This window comes from Lissotriton helveticus, chromosome 8, assembly GCF_964261635.1.
Source record: "Lissotriton helveticus chromosome 8, aLisHel1.1, whole genome shotgun sequence".
Lineage (NCBI taxonomy): Eukaryota > Metazoa > Chordata > Amphibia > Caudata > Salamandridae > Lissotriton > Lissotriton helveticus.
Window position 1 is genome coordinate 357,074,774 of NC_136069.1, and position 21,938 is coordinate 357,096,711.

At 49.0% G+C, this 21,938-nt stretch overlaps 1 protein-coding gene across 3 annotated transcripts in view; it reads left to right on the top strand.

The window, feature by feature from the left end:
* Window positions 1-21,938, top strand: part of B3GLCT (beta 3-glucosyltransferase) — a 1,060,368-nt gene that overhangs the window by 923,793 nt on the left and 114,637 nt on the right. The window contains exon 13 of one of the 3 annotated variants that reach the window (XM_078657146.1): window positions 20,584-21,140. The exons of the other annotated variants lie outside the window; for them this stretch is intronic. Within the exon in view, the coding sequence (XP_078513272.1) occupies window positions 20,584-20,866 (283 nt within the window). The 3' untranslated portion in view covers window positions 20,867-21,140. Of the gene's footprint in view, window positions 1-20,583; window positions 21,141-21,938 lie in introns of those variants that run through there. 3 annotated transcript variants of the gene reach the window in all.

The window sequence follows — 21,938 nt, forward strand, 5'->3', positions numbered from 1 at the left end:
CGCCAACTTTATTCTCTATGTACATCAATGACGTGGCCAAGATATTGATTGACGCTAATGTTGATGCGCCTACCCTTGCAGGAACCAAAGTCCCCATTTTAATTGTTTGCTGACGATTGTCTGATAGTAGCTAAAACCCCGAGCGGGCTGCAAAGGGCCTTGTCGATTTTTGAAAAGTTTTGTACCGCTCGAGGTTTGGAAGTGAATGTTTTAAAATCCAAGTTTATGTCTTTTAACGCGTCAAAATCTTTTAAGGGTACTGTAAGCATGAACAAATTACCTCTTGAGAAGGTTCAAGCTTTTAGCTATCTGGGAGTCTGTATCCAGCATGATCTATCGTGGAAACAGCAGGTCGAGCTGGCTACTCTAAAACATCACCAGCTTGCAGGAGCTCTGAGTTTGGAACACTCAAGGTCCCTCACTAAGCCGATAGCCTCTGTATTATTGGTATATAATGGCAAAGTGGTCAGTTCCGCTTTATACGGAGTGGAAATATGGGGGTTTGAAAACTTAAGGGGGATGACAGCTTCTGAAAACCGTTTCCTCAGGAATTTAATCAAACTACCCCAGAGCACCTCTATGAGCCCCCTATTTTATGATTTGGGTTTGTGCCCAATTGCTCTCATCGAGTCCTTGCGCCCAGTTTTATACTGGAGGCGGATTTGGTCTACGCCTGAACTGGAAATATATACCAGCGGACTGCTGGACGTAATAAGAAGTGATACTTCCCCAAAAATCAAGTGGTTAGGAAACATTCGGGGTGTACTAAGAGACTTAGGCCTTGGGGAATTGTGTGAAGACCCAAGAAATGCTAGGTTCCCCCCCAAGAAGGTGCTCAAAGACCTGTACTGGAAGTCCGTGGCTTCGAAAACTTTCAGGAACATTGCTCCTCTTTCTCTGACCGGCATGTTCTTGGACTTCAAAGATGGGTCATGTTTTGAAGCCTTCTGGGATGCCATCACAAAACCCCTAGACCGGAAGCTCTACTTTCAACTGAGAATTGGGAGTTTGCCAGTAAGGGCGTTTACCAATAGGTGGACTAGTGGGGGCAAGGCTGCTTGTCCAGTCTGTACGGCCACTATGGAAACTATTAGCCACCTATTGTTTGAATGTCCTGTGTATGCAGCACCCCGACGGATCTGGTTACGCCCAGTGTGTAGATTATTGGGCACTAGGAGTGGGTTGGTTGCTGTAAGATTAATTCGTACATGTACCAACCCGCCTGTATACACAGCTGTGGCCAAAGTTTTAGGTTGGGCATGGACAATTAGAAGAAGACTGCTGGCAGCTTAATTTTAACTACTGGGTGATAAAAGCTTTTGCCTATGTAACATGTTTAATGTTACCCTTTATGGTTGTAGTAGCAATGATTCTTATAAATTTGTAAATTTTAATAATATTTATTATATTTTTATGGATGTATTTTATATGTATTATATGCTTTTATGACAATCATCGAATAAAGCTTGCTTGACTTGACTTGACTGACTCTTTTAGCCCTGCTGTGGTATGCTGCTTGTGGAGGGAATTTCGAAGTGCTTGTTTGTGCTTGCGTCCTGTTGGAAGGCTAAGGGAGATAAAAGACTTCAAGGAAAGATCCATGCTATATCATAAAAGCAAATAACCTGCCTGGGAGAAGAGCTGGAGAAAATGTATGAGGAGCTCTCCCCCTTATTTGTGTAGCTGTGGGACGGCCTGCAGTTGTTGCTCCTGTCTGGAGCGAGAGAAAGGACTGGACTGTTCTTTAAGAGCTTTGCGAAACAGCACATTGTGAACGCTGTTTTATTCACCTTTTTCTTTTAAGGAAACAAAAACCACCAGGAGCCTTTGGGTTCTCAGCCATTTAAAGGAACATAAACGTGCAGGAGCGCTTTATTGCTGGGAGGTCCCCTGTAGTTTATGTGAGGGGGAAACTTCCCTAAGCGCTTGGTGGTTTTTAACCACTACCAAAGACTCGCTGGCCCACATTGTGAAGTCGTGGGGAGAAGGAGACTCATCGGTGCCCCCGACGCTGCCCAGCAAGAGAGAGGTTGCATAGCAACCTTCAACGTGGAAAGCACCCCACCCAGTCAACTGGCAAATGCGGAAGCTGAAGTGGAGCCGTTGCAGCTGGTAGGGGTCCGCCGACATCGCAGCATGGTGCTGCCAAAGTTGCTAGGGCTCCCGGGAGCGAGTGGAGCCCCAGTGCATTTGTTGGCAATGCAAGCCTGTCCCCTCAGCCACCGGCAGCCCTGAGTCAGGAGGAGGCCGTCAGTAAGCAACGCGCTGCCATTGGAGAGCAGCCATCGTCACCACTAGAAACTCAGACAGACCTGGCAGCAAGGTCTGTCATCGAAGAGCAGGAGGTCGTAGAAGCGCCTTGGCCTCTCCGCTAGCAGTGCAGTAAGATCAGGAGCCCTGCGAGAGCTCTGGGCTGGCGAACGGCCCGGGACGAGTTGAGGCCTTCCCCCACCTCTTGATTAGAACCATGTGGAGTGGTGTGGCTCACTGGTTAGAGGCGTCAGACCCGGAAGCAGAGAACGGCCCGGGACCAGGGTTCAATTCCCTACGCGGCAGGGTCGTGGACCAGGGTCAGCGGACTCGATAATTCTCGCCTCGGTGCCTACTCTAACCAGGGATCACACTCGGCAACTCTGGGCATTAGCTTGCCTCATCTCTACAACGGCCCCCCACATTCGCCGGGGATGCCTGGTTTCACCTTGGAGATACCCAGTAGGGACCATCTCACAGGGATAGCCAGGACGGGTTCCCCAGCGGTCTATAGTGCCACGACACCTCAGGGCAGCAGTGCGCTTTACAAGACACATACATTACATGTGCCTCTGCGCTGCCCAAGCTGCGGGAATCTGCGCTTTCACTTACTGTTGGGGGCATTGTTCTGGCATCACGGGGAAGACCTCGGCGAGGACCCCTATTGTGTTTTACAAAGGCTTTTTGAAAATTACCATAATCCCATAACAGGCGTTCAGTGGAGATTACCCTCCAAAGGGTAGTAGGAGTGCAGGTACACTGCACCCTATGCATTCCTGGTGATATGTGATGTATGTAATACCTAAGTATTAATGTGTTTTAACTATAGTGACAAAGTAATGGTGATGTATGTGTGATCTAAATGTGACAGGTTCATACCTTGCAGTGCCAAGATAACAAATACCATTTTTAGAAACTGCCTCATGTGCACAGTAAGGGTGCACTGAATGCGGTGTTACGTCTAATGTTTTCACCACATTCTGTAGTGGCATGTGCAACTTATTAGTATTTACCTTATTGCATTGAAGGCATTATGACAATTGCCAAGTTGGCAAAATGATTTATGACCTATGTAATGTCGCGACTATTGCCTAGTTGGCAAGGTGATTACTGATGTATGTGATTGTTGTCTAATGTGTATGGTGTATAATACAAAAGATATTTTTATATAACCGTGTGTGGAGTCTTTTTTGTGGTGTGCCTAGTGTGTCACCGGTGTGTGTGTGTGTGTTGCGCAAACACTTAACACGTTGCCTCTGGGGTAAGCCTGACTGCTTTGTCAAGCTACCAAGGGGGTGAGCAGGGGTTATCTTGGGTGTGTAACTGTCTTACCCTGACTAGAGGGGTGGGTCCTGCCTGGCTTAGGTGCATACCCTAGCCAACCGGAAACCCCATTTCTAACAGAAGGCTAAGTGAGTTAAGTGCTCAGTATTGGCGTATGCAGTGCTGAGCAGGTCAAGCATTTGAATCCCAGCAAGGCCCATTCAGCTATTCAACCTTCAGAGGTTGGTAAATTGAGTACTCTTACCATTGGGTAACCGTGACAACGCTTATTTACTGCGATTAGTGGTGCTATAGAAAAATATGCTATTACTATTATAACTTCAGAATTAAAGTCAGCAGTTTCGATAGTAGTTGAATAGTATTCCCCAATAAAGAAATGTTCTCCATGTATGGATGCTTTTCTAACATACTTTACAAGCTTATGATAATCAGTCAGAACTGCCTGAATATCATCACCTGAGGCCACCCCTTCATCATAATAGAGCGTCTTGAGCCTGATTAAGCTATTTCTATTATATAGAAGAATAACTTAATAAGCTAGCTGTTTGCCTACATCATTGTGTGTTTCTTATTAGATCACTTTACTTCCTTTAACCTATCTGAAAAAATCCTCTTTGTAATATTTAAGAATCTGAGATTGAGATATTCGTCATTTTATTATGTGGCCATAGTAGATTGTGTAACAGCTTATTTACTTTCTGTAGGATGTGTTATTTGGACTTTACTTAAAAGCATTTTATTGACATTTTGGAAAGGCTACATTTAAAAATCAACATCACAAAATAAAATGATGGGTAACGTGTTGAATCTTTTCGAATACTCACCCCCAGTTACAGATCTGGGGTTAATCCATCGTTATTTTGCTCGCCACGTCACCCCAGTTTGGACCCAGCCATATTCAAATTAGTCTTGACCGTGCGCCCCGTGGGAACAGTCCAGCGTGAACTGCAAAGCCAGGTCTTCCCTGGACTGGAAACAAGCCTCCTGTGGCTGGTTTCTGGGTATCACCCCTCATCAGCCAGGCTAGCATTAATCTAGTGGCACAGCGAGCAAGAAACCCATGTCTGGATATACCCTTGGCCACTTAGAGCTCACATAGCAACATGTTGGGAGTTTGACATTGTTCAACATTCCGACCATCACTTGTTCTTTTTGCATTTGTCACCCTAAGTGGGAAGGGTATGCTCAGACATGAGTCCCGTGCTCACCATGACACTGGATTCAAGCTAGCCTGGTTGATGAGGGATAATAATCCGAAACCAGTCCCAGGATGCTTGTTTCCGGTCCAGGAAGGACCTAGCCTGGCAGTTCGAGCGGCTGGATTGTTCCCATGGGGACCAGGTTCGAGACTTATTTGCTAATGGCTGGGTCTGAACTGGAATGGCATGGTGTGCAATAAGACTATGCATTTAGGGCCAGATCTGTTTATTGGGGGTGAATGTTTGAAATTGTTCTTTTTACATTAAAAAATCCACTTATTCCTCTGTTCCCCTCTCATTCCACCCTCTCCACCAGCAGAGCCTCTTCCGTAATGGCAGGGGAGCATCGCCCCACTGGTTTAGAACCAGCAACTGAAGAATAAACGGAAATGTTATTATTGTTTTATTTTTCATCTGCTGGTTGAACCAGTGTGTGTAGGGAGGGGAAGGGCCGGACCATGGGAGGGAGGAGTGGAGTACAGTTCTAAGTGTGCATGTCTATTTGGCTGGCCGTCCTAGGCCTGCCAAACAGACACATGCTGTTAGGTTTCCCCAACTCAGCTGTATTGCACAGCCGGGTTGGAGAAACAGTACCAACTCCCTATGCCTGAGTGAGCGTTAAACCAGCCCACTCAGGCCAATCCCTGCACTGCTCTCATAGCATGAGAGCAGGGCAGGGGTTGCACAGGGAATCTCTGATACTGTCCCAGTGTCTGCTAAGACTAGGAAGAAGAGGAACACCAAGGCATGTGGCGTGTGGCAGCCGGCAGCTTCAGGTAAGTCTTTTTTTTTATTATTAACCCCACTTGTACTTCTGCCTAGCAGTTCCCCCTCCCACTCCACCCGCTCCACCACGTCTTGTTTGTGGTCACCCACCACTGCTCTCCACAGTATAACCAGTCAATAAAGCGGCAGGCAATGTAAAGAATCCCTCTATCCTTGTCTGGAAGAGTCCCCGGTTTTGCATCAGTAATGGCAGTGCTTAGTTTGTCAAATGAGTGCTGGTGCCCAAAAGCGCCACTCAGAAGCCTGGAGGGCATCTTAAATGTCAACGTGATGGATTAGAGGTGGGCGAGCCACTTAAAGCTTCAGTCAGGCCCGTGCTTGAAGCTTTGCTTTGGCTCCCCTCGAGGTCCTCGCTGGAACCTCAAGCCCATAAGGTGCAGAGCTCTCATGTGGCTCCTGCCTCCCTCCCTCCCTCCAGGCAGGCAAGGCATTAGGGCCAGTGCTGCCGACTTTGAAAGGGTGAACCAGGTTCCAGTCTCTGTATCGGCACCAAATTCTCTGGCAGATCGCTTAATTTCTGCATTTCTGTAAGCAATGAATGTGACCTTGTGTATTGTAACTGGTAGTCCGGTAAAGCTCTCCCATGTTCTTTGGGTCGAGTTCACCCTGTATAAATGCACATAGAGGTCAATCAGTCAAGCATTTATAAAGCTGAGGGTCTCGAGGCACCGGTGATGCTGGCTGCTGCCTGGAGTTTGATCATTCAAACATCCAGCTCTTTAATTCTTTCCTGAATTGCTGGAGCGAAGGAGCGCTCCTGAAGTGTAGGTGAGGTTGTTCCCAGCCTTTGCCTTGGTAAAAAACAAACCCTTTACATAAGAAAAGAGAAAAAGATAGTCATTTCCTGGCTGATTTGTATAAAGTGAAACACAAAAACCTGATCTTGAGCAAATATTTTATTTCACTAAAACTCTGTCCTTCATTATTATGTATGAAATCACTTTCAAATATGTGAGTTCAGAATACCAGTTGTACAAAAACCTCTTGTGCTAGATTTAATAGACTATAGTTTTCCTCTATACTAATAATCTGGGCCACATACAGGGTTAACATGACAATTGTCTTGCCTCTTAGCTTGCCCAGTAAGAAAAAATAAGTGCCAGCCCTAAAAATAAGTGCTGGTGAACCCACCATTAACCACCGTCTCAAATTAAGGACTGAGTGTAGGAAAGTAGGATCAGCTTTAATGGTTACCCCCACTTTTTGCTGCTGTCATTCTATTTTCTGACTTGTCTGACTGGGATCCTACTAATCAGGACCCTAGTCACTGTTCTCGCTCCCTAAATTGGACTTGATAAGTATGTTTGGTACCTTCATAATTGGCTACTGGTGTGCCCTTCTAAGTCCCTTGTATATGGTACTAAAGTACCCAGGGCGTAGGTACACCTGGGGTCTATCATGGGCTTCAGCAGGTTTTGGGCCACCAATGAGAGACAACTCAAAACTGACTATAGGCCTGCCATTGCAGCCTGTGTGAGCTGGTGCTAGCACCACTCACAACAGATACACGTTTTCCTATATCTGAGGTCACTGCTCTAAAACCTTTAAGTCACCCCTTAGGTAGGCCTTTCAGGTCTGTAGGCAGGGTGCTTGGTTATAAATGTGAGGGTACCCTGCATGAGTAGGATCCCCCCTACAAACCTAGGAGTCAATACTACCGGCTTTGTAAATGCAGGCAGTCATTTTAGACATATAGTGGACATCACGTCAATTACGAGATGTCTAACTTTATATTGACTGCACTGAAACGGTAATTTTTGGTGTCAAACGTGTTGGAATCCTACCCCACCACAGACTCTGGTGTTGGATGTAGGATGCTATGTACTGTGGGGCTCCCCTAAAGAGCCCCCATATATTCCAGGTACCACCCTTTTAGGGTCTAACAGCAAGCTAGTGCTGCTGGCAGCCACAGACATGATTCTACCCTCCTCCTGCTGAGCTGAGCTGAGCTAGAGCAGGGGAAGGTAGAACAATAGGTTCCCTGTCACAGAGAGGTGGAACCACCTCCTAGACAGGACTTAGTGTATTGGGCTCGGGTGGGAGCACCACCAGCCTGCTTTAAAGGGCACATTTGGTGCCCTCCTTGCATACTCCAGTTAAAACCAGTTCCGGGAGCCGTTGGCTCCTTTACTGGTGCAAAACTGGACAAAGGACATGGGAGTATCCTCCCCCCTGTCCAGCCCCTCCTCTGGGAGGGACCCCTGAATCGTCTCAACCCTTTCTTTAGTGTACTTAAGGGCTTACCTGTGGATAGAGCTTCAGATTTGTCATGGGACAAGATTCAGATCCGGAACCACTTCCACTTCAACCTTTTGGGCACCTTGGACTTCGTCTGGAACCAAGACTGCAACATGGAAGACTCCTGCTGCTCCTGGTCTCGTCGTCCTGCCAGCCTTCTGCTTTGTCTGTGCTTGTGCTTCATCCAGGTTCTTTTCCAGGCCTGTGGGTATTAGAGACACCCAAAGTAATCTCCCTGGGAGTGAACGAGTCACTCCCCTGCATCTGCAGGCACCACAACCAACCTGACCTAACTGCCACTCCTGAGGTCCCACGGACTCCGAAAGGTTCAGCAACACAGGTGGTGGTTCTGCATCTCCCTCGAGGCCTGCACTATCTTCTCAGCAAGTTTGAGGCCAGTATCCCTCATCGGAACCGCTGGAACAGAACCCCTGTGCACCGCGTCGACTTGCTGTTGCCAAGGCTTCTTGATTTTGTCCTCCAGATATCTTCGGGGTACAAGATGCTCCAGCCTTCAGCATCTCCTGCTACCAAGATCTTCATCTTCGCCACGTCCTCTGCACCGTGGGCCTTCATCCTTGGTGAGCTGCTGTAGTTCCTCTTGCAACTCTTGTGCTTACTGCCTGTGGATCTTCTTGAGGGTCTTCATTGGATTTAGTGGGCTCCCCTGCTTGCTCGGGCCTGCTCTGACACTCCTGCATTTGGTGAATCCAGTGGACCTTGCTGGTTCCGGCACTGCACCTTCTTCTTTTACCACATCTGTCGCTGCTGCCAAGGCTTGTTGGTACTCCCACTGGACACTGACCCCCTGATTCTCTACTTCCGATGTGGGACAGCTCGTGAACGTCAACTGGTCCTCACAGTTGCAGCTACAAGGTCACCATCAACTCTCCTGCATCTTCCATCATCGGTGGTCATTGATCTTCTGTGCCTCTTGGTCACTCCCGAGTGGCATAGACTCTGTCCCCTCTGCTTGCAGGAACTTCTCTTCAAGAATCTATCCTTGGGGTCCACCGGTCTCCTTCACCTTCTTCACCAGCTGCATCTTCACTGAAGTCCTCCATTGTGGTTTACAGCAGTTTCCAACGTCACTTTGCATCTATGCACCTGGCTTACCTGGTGTAGGTATCCTGGTTCCTGGGGTATCCATGGGTGGGGTGACTCTCCAACCTTCCATCTTCCACTGGGTTTCATCAGGGTCCACTGGGAAGGGTCCTTCCTCTTCCAAATTTAAACTGTGACTTCCCCATTGACTTGCATTGAGTATGCAGTTGTGTTTCCACTCTGCACACAGCCTCCGTGGGATTCATGGGTACTTACCTTGGGTGGTTCCTTGGGTCTCCAGCTCTTCTGAGTCAAGTCTTGACTTCTGTTGCAGTTTGCATTGCCCTTCTTTAGTATATGGTTTGGTCTCTCCCTGGAGACCACTGTGTATTTATGCTTACTAACCTGTATACTTTTAAAATATTGTTTGTATTGTATTCATATTCATATCTCTGGGTAGGAGATATACCAATGTGTTAGAGAGTGTGTATAATAAATATAACTATTTTTATAACTACACTGTGTGGTTCTTTTTCGTTTAACTTACACTATATGATTAGTTCTGTTAAAACAAGCTGCTTAACACTCTTTCTGGACTAAGCCTGAAGGCTGCTCTACACATCTACCACTTAGAGAGCTTTCTATGTTTGTCTAGGACCACTAAAATCACCATAAAGGTTGTCTTGCTTAGTGCAAGGTGCTTCACTTAAATAAGTGTGCACAATAGTCTAAGCCAGTGTCCTACATTGAGTAATAGTAATGAACCATGACCACCACCAACTAAAGCAGTGCTTTGTTTTCATAGAGTGTCACGCGTTAAAGTGTCAAAGAATAAGTTCAAGGCCTTCGACGTTGTCAGCAGGTCTTGAGCTGTTATACAGTGCTCACGTTCACAGCACTCTAGCACTCATGCCTGGATCGTCTTGCCTACTCGGTGACATTTTCTGTAAAGAATTCTGTCTCCAGCTGTTCCCACAGTTTGGCTTACCACATTTCAATATAAGGCCAATGTTTTAGGCCAGACATTCCTGCTGTCATTAACTTGGCCAGCAGCACCAGTGTAATGGTAACTATACAATATACTAGACCCATAAATGTCTCAGTTTGAGTCGCTTCTGGGCCAGAGTGTAATGTGGACGTCTCACAAGTTGTCAACCTCAATCATTACAATTTTGATTGTAATGTAGTATGAAAACCTGTTCTCCTTGCTCCTTATTGTACTGATAGGATGTGATTACCCCTATACAAAAAAGCTCTAATACACGTCCACTGTGCGGAAGGATTTCGTCAAGAGTCACACATCTCTACAGATTATCCCTCCTGAATGTAGAATTGAGGCACGGATCGAGGTCCACCGACTGAAACACAATAATAAAACAAAGTCCAGAAACCAGTAAAGATGGTGGTAGGGTGCTAGATTGATCTGCCAAAAACATTTGTGACAAAATGAGTAAAATGATTACAATATTGGTCCAATCAGTGCTTTAAATAGGCCGGTACTCACAGGTAAGGAGTACCGACACTTTTTTAATTTATCACTCTGAGTACCAGCACTTCTCTACTGCCGTGAAGAGTACCGGTACTCATGAAGGGTAGGCTCATTGGCCTCTAGTGATGGTAGCCTATCTCTTTGACAGCCAAAGCACTTTAATAGCCCTGAGCTGAGCCCCCGCTGAACTAGTCCGCGTGGGCTCCTTTGCATGAAGTCCAGGTTTTAGCTATCATGCTGTTTTGCAAGGAATCGAGGCAGCCCAGTGACAGCGCAATGAGGAAAGCAATGGGAGGTAAGGCGGTTAAAAGGGCTTTAACCCCACTTGATTCTTTTGTGTGAGTGTCTGCTTATTTTTGTCTGTTTGCCTGCTTGTGTGGGCGTGTTTTTGTGTGAGAGAAATATTACAAAATAAGGAAATGTTAAAATATCACTGTTGGACTTTCGTTTTGTATAACGAATTAACCTGTTTTGTTTATAGAAACAAATTTCTCGTGTTTTGGTATGTGGTGAAAATAGTATATAAGTCAATAAGCTCTGCATGTCTTGCCTTAGGCCCCGCCCCTAGCCCCGCCCACTCACCAAATTTAAATGAGCACCTGCACTATTTTTTTCCATTTAAAGCACTGATGGTCCAATATTTGTAGTGCACCGGTCTACCGGTCCAAAGTCATTGGCCATTTGTAATGTTGTTTCACCTTATTCATAGATACATGTCACCCGGGTTGCTACGGATTTCTGTGTGGTTTACCTTGATCAGTCCATGGTAGCGCATTAACAAATTCACTTAGCACGAGTCGGAGGAAAGGCAGGAAGTTCCACCTGGAAAGCCTGAAAAGCGTTATGTGTGCCAAACGTAAAGCAGACTACAGTTAGTGCTTTTCTAATTAGACAACGACCCAGCAGCCCCGGTGATCCTCCTATGACATAGCCATAAAATATGAGAATGCCGTCAAACATCTACAGCCCCGCCCTCCCTCAGGGGAGCTGCGGCTGCCCGAGGCCACCGCAGGAGGCCACTCAAGAGGGCGGCCCTGTAGTGACATCAGGCAGCCCACACCCCTCTTGCCTCCCAAAGGGGCAGGGGCTCTAAGGGAGTCCCCTCCTGGGCGCGGACAGTGCCGCGTCATGTCCGATGTGGGAGGCGGGGCGAGGGGTATATATATGTCCCCCTCGCCACGCCGACAACCTCTTTGTCATCGCACCGGATACGCCCAGCCGCTGCCTCGCGGGACACGCCGTCTGGTGGCAGCGATCGCCGCCTTTATTGCCCGCGAGGCACCCGCTAGAGTGTGCCCATTTCTCCCGCCTTCAGTGCGCGAGAGTGCCTCCGTTGAATTTTTAAGGTTAGTGCCTGCCCATGCCACCCCGGCGGGTCGCCGGGGATGATTGTCGGGCCCAATTCAAATTCGGGCCTGGAGGCTGGGCGAGGGACGGAGGTTCGGTCGTGTGTTCTCCCGAAATGGGGGTATCGCTTACTCGCCTGTACCAGGGGCATTACCTCAGGGGCAAGCGCTCACCTGTCTAACCAAAGGTTAGCTCTTTAGCTGTGGTGGGGGTCACAGGCGCCAGGCCCCCCAGGAGTGCGGGCGGGTAGGGGCTCGCAGGGGTGGGGGGTTTGTGCTCGGCAGAGCGCGCCATCTTGGCCATCCACGGCCTTGCCCCCGTCCTGCTACGACAATGCCAATACCGTCGGGTAATCCGTACGATTAAGGGGGGCTGTGTCTTACCGGCCTTGCATGCACTCGTTGTGGGCTAAGCAGTGTGGGATCCCTGGCAGCCATTTTTCATCACAGGTTACTGGCGGCCGCTCTCCACGTGGACCTCGAGGCCAAGCTAGCTTTCGCCAGTGCCCCCCACCACCCCCCCCCGGTCGTGTTTAGACCTGTGCAGGCGGGGGGGGGGGCATTAGCCTCAATTCTATCACGCAGTGTGAGCCAGTTCTGGGCCGGGTGTAGGCACAGGGTTTGTTAGGGCGGCTGGCCGGCGGAGCCGGGTCCAGGATTGCTGCCAGTTTGTCGGCCAGTTTGGGGGTTGCCAGCCTCCCTTGCCCCCTCCTCCCCCCCGAGTTAGTGCGAGTGGGAGTGCCAGCACCGCGGAATCGGCCCGCACGGATCAGGTAAGGCGGGCGGTCAGCGAATGCAAGGCAACTCGCACCCCCCTATTGTGCGCGACACTTGCCGACCACTGACTCCTTGGTGGGGGAGTTTCTCCTTCAAGCACGCCACCTCCTTTGCGTGCACCCGGCAGTGAGACTACGGGCCCATACCTGGGATGCACCCGGCGGCGTCAGGGGTAGAGGTCTGGTGAGTGTTAGAGTATGCCCACTCAGATCCCTTCCTTGTATACACTTCCCTGTGTGAGTCTACAACTGTTTCATTGTAAACATTGTCTGTTTATCTTTTATGCAACGCACGTAACCACGAGTCTTTATGTATCGCAACTGGTTATTATGTAAGCGCTCTGAAACCTTCGGGTAGGACCGCGCCATAGAGAATTAGTATTGAATAAATAAATTAATTAAAAAAGAGCCGACTGGGTTGAGTGGAGGGAGGGTGATCTCATCAGCGCAGCGGTCACCCTTGGGCAGCCTGGATGTTACCTCCGCGAGCAGCTGCTGCTCAAATCCCAGGTGGCGACGGGGGTTTGTGGCCTGCGGTGGAGATATTTGTTCCCCGGTCGGAATCGGTTTATAGTCAAGACCACTGGAATTATCGCTTGCCTCCTTCGTGCCACCCACCCCGCACAAGTGACCCAGTCGGTCAGGAGGCAGGACCTGGCACCATGGTTTAGCTGGGGAGCTGAGGGAGGGTATACATCTGTATGCCCTGAGCCCCTCTAGACTCCCCTCAGTGCTGGCGACGGCTTTGGGCTCATTCCACGGCCAGCGTCGCTCGCTGTGGATGCCCGTCCGAAACGGTAGGGCCCCTCCACCCCCCGGGTGACTAGGGATGGGCCACGGCATGAAGTCGGAGAGTGTTGGGCACGTTCACCCGACTACAGCTGAGCTGCACCGTTCGCCATCAATTTTAGAAGCACGCCAGGTTGAACAAGGGGTTTGGTTGCGGTCCGTGTGGGGAGACCATCTGGCACTATACCTGCTCGGGGTGGTTTCTCCTATGCTGCCCATGACATGCACGCAATTTAAGGGGTGATTGAATACAAAACGGTTCGACGGGTGGCTTCTCGGCCCGGCCACTTTCGAAAGTAAGTCTAGTCTAGAGCAGGTTTTGGGAGCCGTCCGGCAGACATACGTGCACCCATATACCCCAGGGCTTCATGCTAGCTGCGCAAGGCCGCTTGTGAGCGATATGCCACGTTCGACCGCGGCGCCCGCTTATGTCTGAAATGCATATATCTCTCAGCCCCCCCCCCGGGAGGCTCTGATCTTTGAGCTCAGAAGAGCTTGGGGTCGAGCCAGCCCTGGTTATTCCAGGCATATTTATTAATTTTGGTACATTATACACAGTGCTCCTGGACAAATTACTTAACTCGCAGTTTGCCTGCGCTCCACTTCTGGGCTGCGTCCCGCTGCCAACGTTGGTGCTGGTACTAGCGTCGAGCCTCGGGGTCGCGTTCGCTTTGATCTTTCGGGGCAATTCCCTTACGCCCCCGAGCATGAAGGCGTATTGGATAATTGGGCACGGGTATGCGCTCCACACTCTGGGTGCATTCTCGCCGTGGGACAGTGAAGGGTGGGCCCCCTCTCCAGGACCAGGGCACAGCGAGGCATTGGATTAAAAACAAACTGCCATGGACCACCCACCTCCTTTGGAAAACAGGAGGGGCCCTTCTCAGTGGCAGGCATCTGAAAGCAGTCCAATTACGAAGAACGGCGCAACGCTTATTTAGGACGAGCACGTAGATTGATTGCCTCGCTAGCGGCAAGGCCGCCGTCTCCTTCCATTTCAGCACTGTCACATAGGTTGGTCGCCACGATCAGCCTCCAGCTGCCATATTTCTCCGGTCACTTGCATCCTGGCCCAGTGAGTGGGGAGAGTGGTGCTGCATTCAGGGTTGTTAGTACATGACCATTTAGTAGGTTCCACCCATGGTACTGGTCCATCAGGTGTCTGACCGGGTCCCAGGGGACCATCCCGAAAAGGCGTCATAGTTTCCAGTGTCCAGTCAGACCAGCTGCTACTCAGGGAAGGGTAATTTTCTCTCCGTTCAAGGGGCTCGGATATGGCACGAACATGGCTAGCCCCCCTCAGCGCTAGGGGGGGAGCAGTTGAGCTTCATGTTTGCTGGTGGAGACTTGCGTAAGGTGCTTCAAGGATAATTTGTACATTGGATGCTTTTCAATTGTGCGCAATGTCCCAAATTGTGTAACCTTCCGAGGAAGTGCCCTCTTCGGATAGGGTAGTCCATGGGCCACCTTGCTCACTGGTGTAGCTCACATAGGATACTAGGAACAATACAAATATCCCTAACCCAACGTTCCAAGGTTACAAACGCAAATGCGTCAGTCGCACCATCCCAATAGGGGTGCATTGTCTATATGCGATCCACCAAAGCTACAAGTGGGGCTTATTTATCATGTGCAAATAACAGGCATTGACAAAGCCAACAGAAAGAGAGGGGCTTGTGGGAGGAGTAGTGCTACTTTGTAATATATTGGATATAGGGATGCATTAAAATTGCGGCAAGTAACATGCAACAGCAAGGCACTGTCTCCTTCAGGAAGCGTGGGGGGATCTGACCAACCGTGTTAAGATTTGGGCATGGTCAGATTTAGGGCCATAAGTTCTTCAGAAATCAGGGGTATTACTTTAAGGACTAATGGCCAGCTTAAGCACAGAAACGCTCCCAACACCTAGATGCAGCCAGGTCCCACGGGCTTGCCACCTCGACCACTGGCGCGAGTTGGGCAAATATTGTTTTAAAAGGGGCATAGGTTGGGTGATGGTCAAGCGAACCTGTGCAGTTCAGTTGTGCAACTTAGATGACCTCAGTAGAGAGAGCACAGAACAGCACTGGAGTGACGGAAATAGGAAACGCTTTCCCAAATCTGGAACCATGATACCAAGTAGTCAGTGCCACCTGGTTTGTGGGGTGACTTAGGTAGGCGAAGACTTAGTACGCTGCTCGCACAACCTGTCACTCCAGAATTGAAGTGTTGCCTTAGGTATCCCCGGGCCTACCCCTGATAATGGTACAGGATCTTGGTTTGGCTCTAGGAAGCCAGGATTTTATGCCCGGGTTTTATGTCCAGATTACAGTAGGCAGAGGCAGGGTAAGGGCCGGCCTTGGGCACTGCCCCCTCCGAGGGCGAAGGAGTACAGCACAGTGCCGGGTCACTTACACCGTAACACTGTAACGGGGATTCAGGCTGGAGGCTTGTAGCTCAGAACACACTTTTGCCTCTGCCACCGATAACAAAAAACAAAACTTCGAACACTCACGCTCCCGCTGGGACAGGGGCAAGATTCAGTGTGGAACAGGTTCTGTGGGACTGGGTTCTTGTCCTTTCTAATTTCAATTGCATTTATGTACAAATGAGGCCCCTTCCACTGAGCGAAGGGTAGATGCACAGACAAGTGTAGTGTACTTGTCAAACCTAAGATGGTACTATTTGCTTGGCTCAGTCAGATCATTTCAGAATGGTGGAATATGGATAGTCTTATTCGATGACCTGTAAAATACCCAGGGATATTCAGAGAGCTCCTTTGCAGCTCGTAGGACAACGCCCTGAGTGCAGGATACGGGGCTCTCCCCTAAGCCACTTTTAAGAATAACGTTTATCTCCAAATTTGATTTACACCGTAATGGGCCGAAACCTCACCCTTCACTTAGGAGCTTCCCTCCAGAGCGGCAACCTTACAATAGGTGACTCCTTGTCTTTTAACAAAATCTAAAGCTAGGAGCAATTGACACTTTCGGATGCACCGTTTCCCAGTGTCTGATATGATAGAAACACCTAGCCTAAAACGATCTAGAATTAATAACATACAGTAATCATTGGGTGCTCTGTGCTCATAATCCTTCTAAAAATATAGTGCTGGGTAGAACTGGTTGCACCAAAGTGCTTTACAGGAGTAGCAGACCTTAGTTGCAGGTTACATCGTTAAAAAGCACACAGTATCAGAGCGCAGCGACATAGCATATTCAGTCGAGGCCCACAGTAAGGATATAGGCCAAAGGGAACGAATAGCCATGGCAAGCGATTCAGGCGGTTACCACATAGATGTGTGAACCAGGCTGACAACATTCAGCTGCCACAATGATTTAGCTCCAAAACGTCTGGTCGAGGACGCCAAGCATGGGCTAATGGCTTCAGCTATGATGGAAGCACCAGCCGCTTAGCATGGGCAGCATGGCGACTGTGGGAGTTGCACCATTAAAGTGCGCTGTACTCAAGAGGTTGGGGGAATCACCGGGTTAAAGCACAAGGGGCAGCGGTGTAGTAGGAAACACCAGGCATTCCCAGTATCCTGGAATGGGCAGGTAGCGGTTATCCTGTTCCCCCTCCTTCGTTCCCACTGTATTGTCTGCTCCCGGGTACGCATTAGCAGAAGTTGGGGGGGGACCCAGACCTCACCCTGGGGTCCTCGGCCTAAAAGTTGAGGGACGAGTCCAAATTTTCACATCTACTGAAGGTGTAGGAGTTGTCCAGTAACTGAGCATAGTTACAGGCAAAAGAACGACGCCCTGGGTTTTGTGGAAGGTTTAACGGTTGTCAAGCTTATCGATGCCTTTGCAAGCTTGCTCAGGCTGTTGTGGCCGCAGAGCCTGGGGCAGGTAGCGTTCCCTCATTACAGTTAGTATTCCAACAGCACAGTAGTGGACGATAGTGAAATCTGGCACCTGAACACTAAGTTAGTCAGGGCCAACCTGCACGTTGGGTCCCTTGTACAGGTGAGGACTCATGTCAGCTTCGGCACAGTCTCGTCAATTTGGAATTAGAGCGTCGCCTTAGGTATCACTGGGCAAAAAGGAAGGCCAGGTGAGCCTTGGTACCATCCCAAGATATGGGGAAGCAAGGTGGCAAGCACGGAAGACTGGGTAATCAAGCATGTGGCTTGTCCAGTGTGCTACAAGAAGTCAAATTCAGCAGGGCAGGCTAGATCCCCCCCACCCCCTCGCTGCTCTGTATATCTCACCCTGCATTCACAATACACAGTTAAACCCTGCTATTACACACAAAACTCGCCCTATAATCACATACAGACACCCATCAACTGCACTCACACAGGCATACCCATCACCCTACTGTAACGGGGTGGCGGTGGCCACCCCTTCGAGTACTGATGTGGGGGCTCTACACTGGGACCGTCATCACTCAACCCCTACTTGTTCCCCCGTACAGAATGACCTCCCCTCGTTTGATTACGGGGTTGCCAGGGACGCTGAGGACGACGGAGAACACTGGCCCTTTAAGTGGCAGCCCTCGGACGAGTGGGCGGGACCTTCCAGGGACGCGACGGCGTCATATGCGGAAGCAGAGCCCGAGAGGGTGTGCTTGTTCACCGGAGGTTGGAGGACAGAGAAGGAGGCGAGAGACGAGCGGAGCGAGGAGAAGAGTGCGAGAACGGAGGAGAGAAGTGACGGAAGCGAGAGGGACGTACCATCACCCGAGGAGATGCCAGGAGGCCACCGACACGGCGCTTCGCCCAGCCACTCACCCGGGGGAGGTGCGTGGCTAAACCAGGTACGGAGGAGAGTGGCGGGTTGGGTTGCTAAGAGAAGCGGGCCGAACGTGTGATTGGGATTCCTTGAATAACCCGGTACCCCTACCCCTGAGCACTACCCCGCACCGTTTGAGAGCCCCGAGTGCTGCACCGCCCTCCTCACTCCCTATTCCTGCCACTATTGAGATACTGAACACTGCCCTGACACATCCCTTCTCTTTCTTTTGGGATATCGACACCTGAGGGTCATCACGGAAGTCGACCGGCCCAAGAAGAGGAACAGCCCGGAGGGCCGGAGGAGAACCGAGGCGCCCAAGGCCCGAGTTCGAAGACGGAGTAGGAGCAGATCCCCACGCCGGCCTCCACATACCCGGAAGACCTGTACAGACTATCTTTTGGCATCATTAAAACCCTCTTTAACTAGAACCCGGCTTCTGCCATTTCCTTCCGAGCCTGCCACACCTACGCTCCCACAGGCACACCCATCACCTTACCCTTACACAGGTACAACTCACTACACTTATACAAATACTCCCCTCCCAATCCACGTTGAAACCGTACACTCAAACACAACTAATCCTGCACTCAGAAAGGTAGGAAGCTCAGCGCCGGACTGGAAATCCAAAGCAGCCCTGGCAAATTTGTCACACAGGTCCCCACCCCGGAAGGGAGTGTGCAAGAGTGAAGCACTGCTGCTTGATAATCCCAGCCCCTATCACTACTGCTTTTGTTATTGGGGGCCGATATTGCTGCATCGCTGCAAAACCAGGGGGTGTGCAAGCGTGAAGTAGTGGAAGCGTGAAGCACTGCTGCTTGGTAAACCCGGCCTCTATCACTACTGCTTTTGTTATTGGGGGCCGATATTGCTGCATTGCTGCAAAACCAGGGGGTGTGCAAGCGTGAAGCACTGCTGCTTGATAAACCAGGCCCCTAGCACTACTGCTTTTGCTATTGGGGGCCGATATTGCTGCAAAACCGGCCCCAGTAACAAACCCATCCCCCAACGCTCCAAAACTTGCCCCCACCCTTCCAGGCCAGTGCCAGTTGTACTCTACAAACTCCAGATGCCTGCTGCTGCCAGTCCGGCCCCGAGGATGCCCACCCTACACTCACACAGACACACCTTTCACTCTACACTCCCACAGGCATACAGACACAGGTACAGCTCACTACAATCATGCAAATACTCCCCTCCCAATACACATAGAAACCCAACACTCAGACCCATGACTTATCCTCCACTCACACAGATAGGACACTCACACTACACTTACACAGGCATCCCTTCTCACCCATGCACCCTCACAATACACAATGAAACCCTGCCTTTAGGTGCATTACTCACCCTGCATTCACATAGGCACAGCGGCCACCCTGTACTCACACAGGCACACGTCACCCTGTACTCATACAGGAACATGTCACCCTGCACCCATTCAGGCACACTCATTGCCCTTGCCTCACGCGCTGGAACCTTGCACAAAGTGGGGGCCACTATTTACCAGGGGTGGATGGGGAAGGGTGGGGGTGGTAAATAAACACAATAAAAAATAAAAATACTTTCCTTCAGACTGGCCGGCCGCTCCCTCTTGCTTTTCTTCGTCTCCTCAACTGCAGGAACCAGTGAGCACCCAGGCTCCTGACTCAGCATTGTGATCGGTCTGAGCTCCGTGGTTCGGCGCTCAGACGGGGAATGGAAGCCTGGGCATGTTCTCCACCGAGACTGTAATGCAGCCTGGTGGAGAACATACAAAGTGAGCATGACAGTTTGGCCATTCCGAAATGGCCAGCCAAACATTCAACCATTCATGCGCACTTGGAGTGGGCAAACAACTCCTCCCCCTGGCCCCTGCTCTGTCAGTCACGCCCGCACCAGGAAACGGAAAATTAAATGGATAATAGCGTTGGTTTTTATCATTTTAGTTTTCCTTTAACGACCGCTCGCAGAGCAGTGGGGCAACACTCCTCCGCCTTGCCGCTGCTGCCTGCACTTGGGTACAATACTTACTCTACTCTTCTACATGTACACTACTCACTCAAAACAGGCACACACCTCATGCTACACTCACTCAGGCGCTACCCATACACTTGCACAGACACAACTCGCCACACTCCTAGAAAAACGTCCTCTCTTTGTACTTTCAATACACACTGACTCCCTGCTCCTACAGACACTAAACTTACCAAACACTTACAGTGGCATACTTCTCACTGTGCACTTCCACAGGCACACAAACACTCCCATCACCCTGCACTGCTAATACATTCTAAGATCCTGCACTCAGGGGCGTTATTCATCCCGCAATCACACATGCATGCCTCTTGCTCTACACTCACAAGCACATCGCTCACCCTGCTAGAAATAGTAACTTGAAAGTACCCAGTTTACATGTTTTTTAATTGCAAAATACCATTTCAACCATATTCATCCGTACACCTCTCAAGGCTCTTCTGCACCAGTTAACGGAAATTCCACACCATTTGTATCATGAGAAAACCAATGTATTGAACTGAACGTGTTGGCTACTCAAGCACTGTGACACAGTGTGTCCTGCATATATAAACAAGCATTTGCAATGTAATAAGTCTCGTTTTTTCGGAAGTTAGAGTTCTTTGCATTGTAAATGATAATGATTTTTTTTTTTTTTTTTTTTGTTTGCAGTGGCGGAATAGAATTTCTTATTTGCTTACTCAACCAGATTTTTTTTTTTGATTCAGAACCAGAAAAGAAGACTGCTGTATTATATTTTCTAAATGCCATCAATATGTCAAAACCAATACGCAAGAGTCTAACCTTGAGAGTTCCTGCAAGAAAGAAATCGCATCTCTGTAGTTTTGTAAGGGGAGGGCATATATCATGTGTTGTAAAATCCGGTAACATTGCAATAAAAAATATTTGTATTGTTAAAATACTCCATGTAAAGAAGCTGCTAGGTAAATTATAAGGGTGCACAGCTCAAGTCGTGAAAGCAGTTAAACGCATCTTAGATGACCTGAAGCAGTCACGTGGGGTTGCAGCCTAGGAAGTCGTCTAGAGGCTAGTAGAATAGAGAACTGCTGAGCGATTAAATAACAGTTTGTAGTTCAGGGACTGTCAAGGCGAAGGCAAACTTTTCAAACCAACAGAAATAAACAAAACCAACAGGTCAGTCGCTAATATTTAAGCGAATGTGCGGCATGGAGCGTGGGTTAGAATTAAACAATAATGCGTGCAAAGTTGTGTTTGACAAACCACACAGAAGAAAATGAAAGCGCGCCCACCATTTTAATTAAAGATGAAGTGCGGTGTGCACAAAAGTCACACGATTGTGGCCGCCGCATTTTTCTCTATTTTCTTTTCATTTTTTGTACACTCGTGTCACACCGCAGTTTAATTTCAAATCTTTAAAACAAAACGCTGAGAACTGCACTGTTTCCCTTGAGACCAGCGTCCCTCCCGGGGACTCAGAAATATTTCCTTGATTTGTTCAAATAAATTCAATGGGATTATCTTTCATGGTTGATATCGTTCCTTTTAATTTCGAAATAAATTCATTTCATTATTGTTGTCATAATGTTTTTAGGCAAATGGCCCTGTGGCCCAATGCATTTCGGGCATCGCCCTTCCTCAGGGGCCGTGTAAATTCCTGAATGTAACCAAGTACAATTTTCAAACTCAAACATTCATCTCAAGTACAAGTAACATATACATTAAACTTGTAACATGCTGCTGTGACCATGCGTGAAAGGTAAGTGCGGGAGATTCAGAGGTTTTCTATCAAGTATATAGCATGTGAATTGGTGAAAAAATCGTGAGACAATAACATTATGTACTGTGACACGCATCATAAAAAATTAATCAAACTGCACTGATTGTGTCATGCGGTGAAAAGATTCTGAAAGGAACCGTTATGATGTAAATCGTGAATTCGTGCACCCAAATTTAAAACGAAAGATTCATGCTTTGTTTGTTATGTACCGATTCTAACCTGATTCGAGAAAATGTAAACTTTTCTTCTACGGGTTGTAACGAGGCTG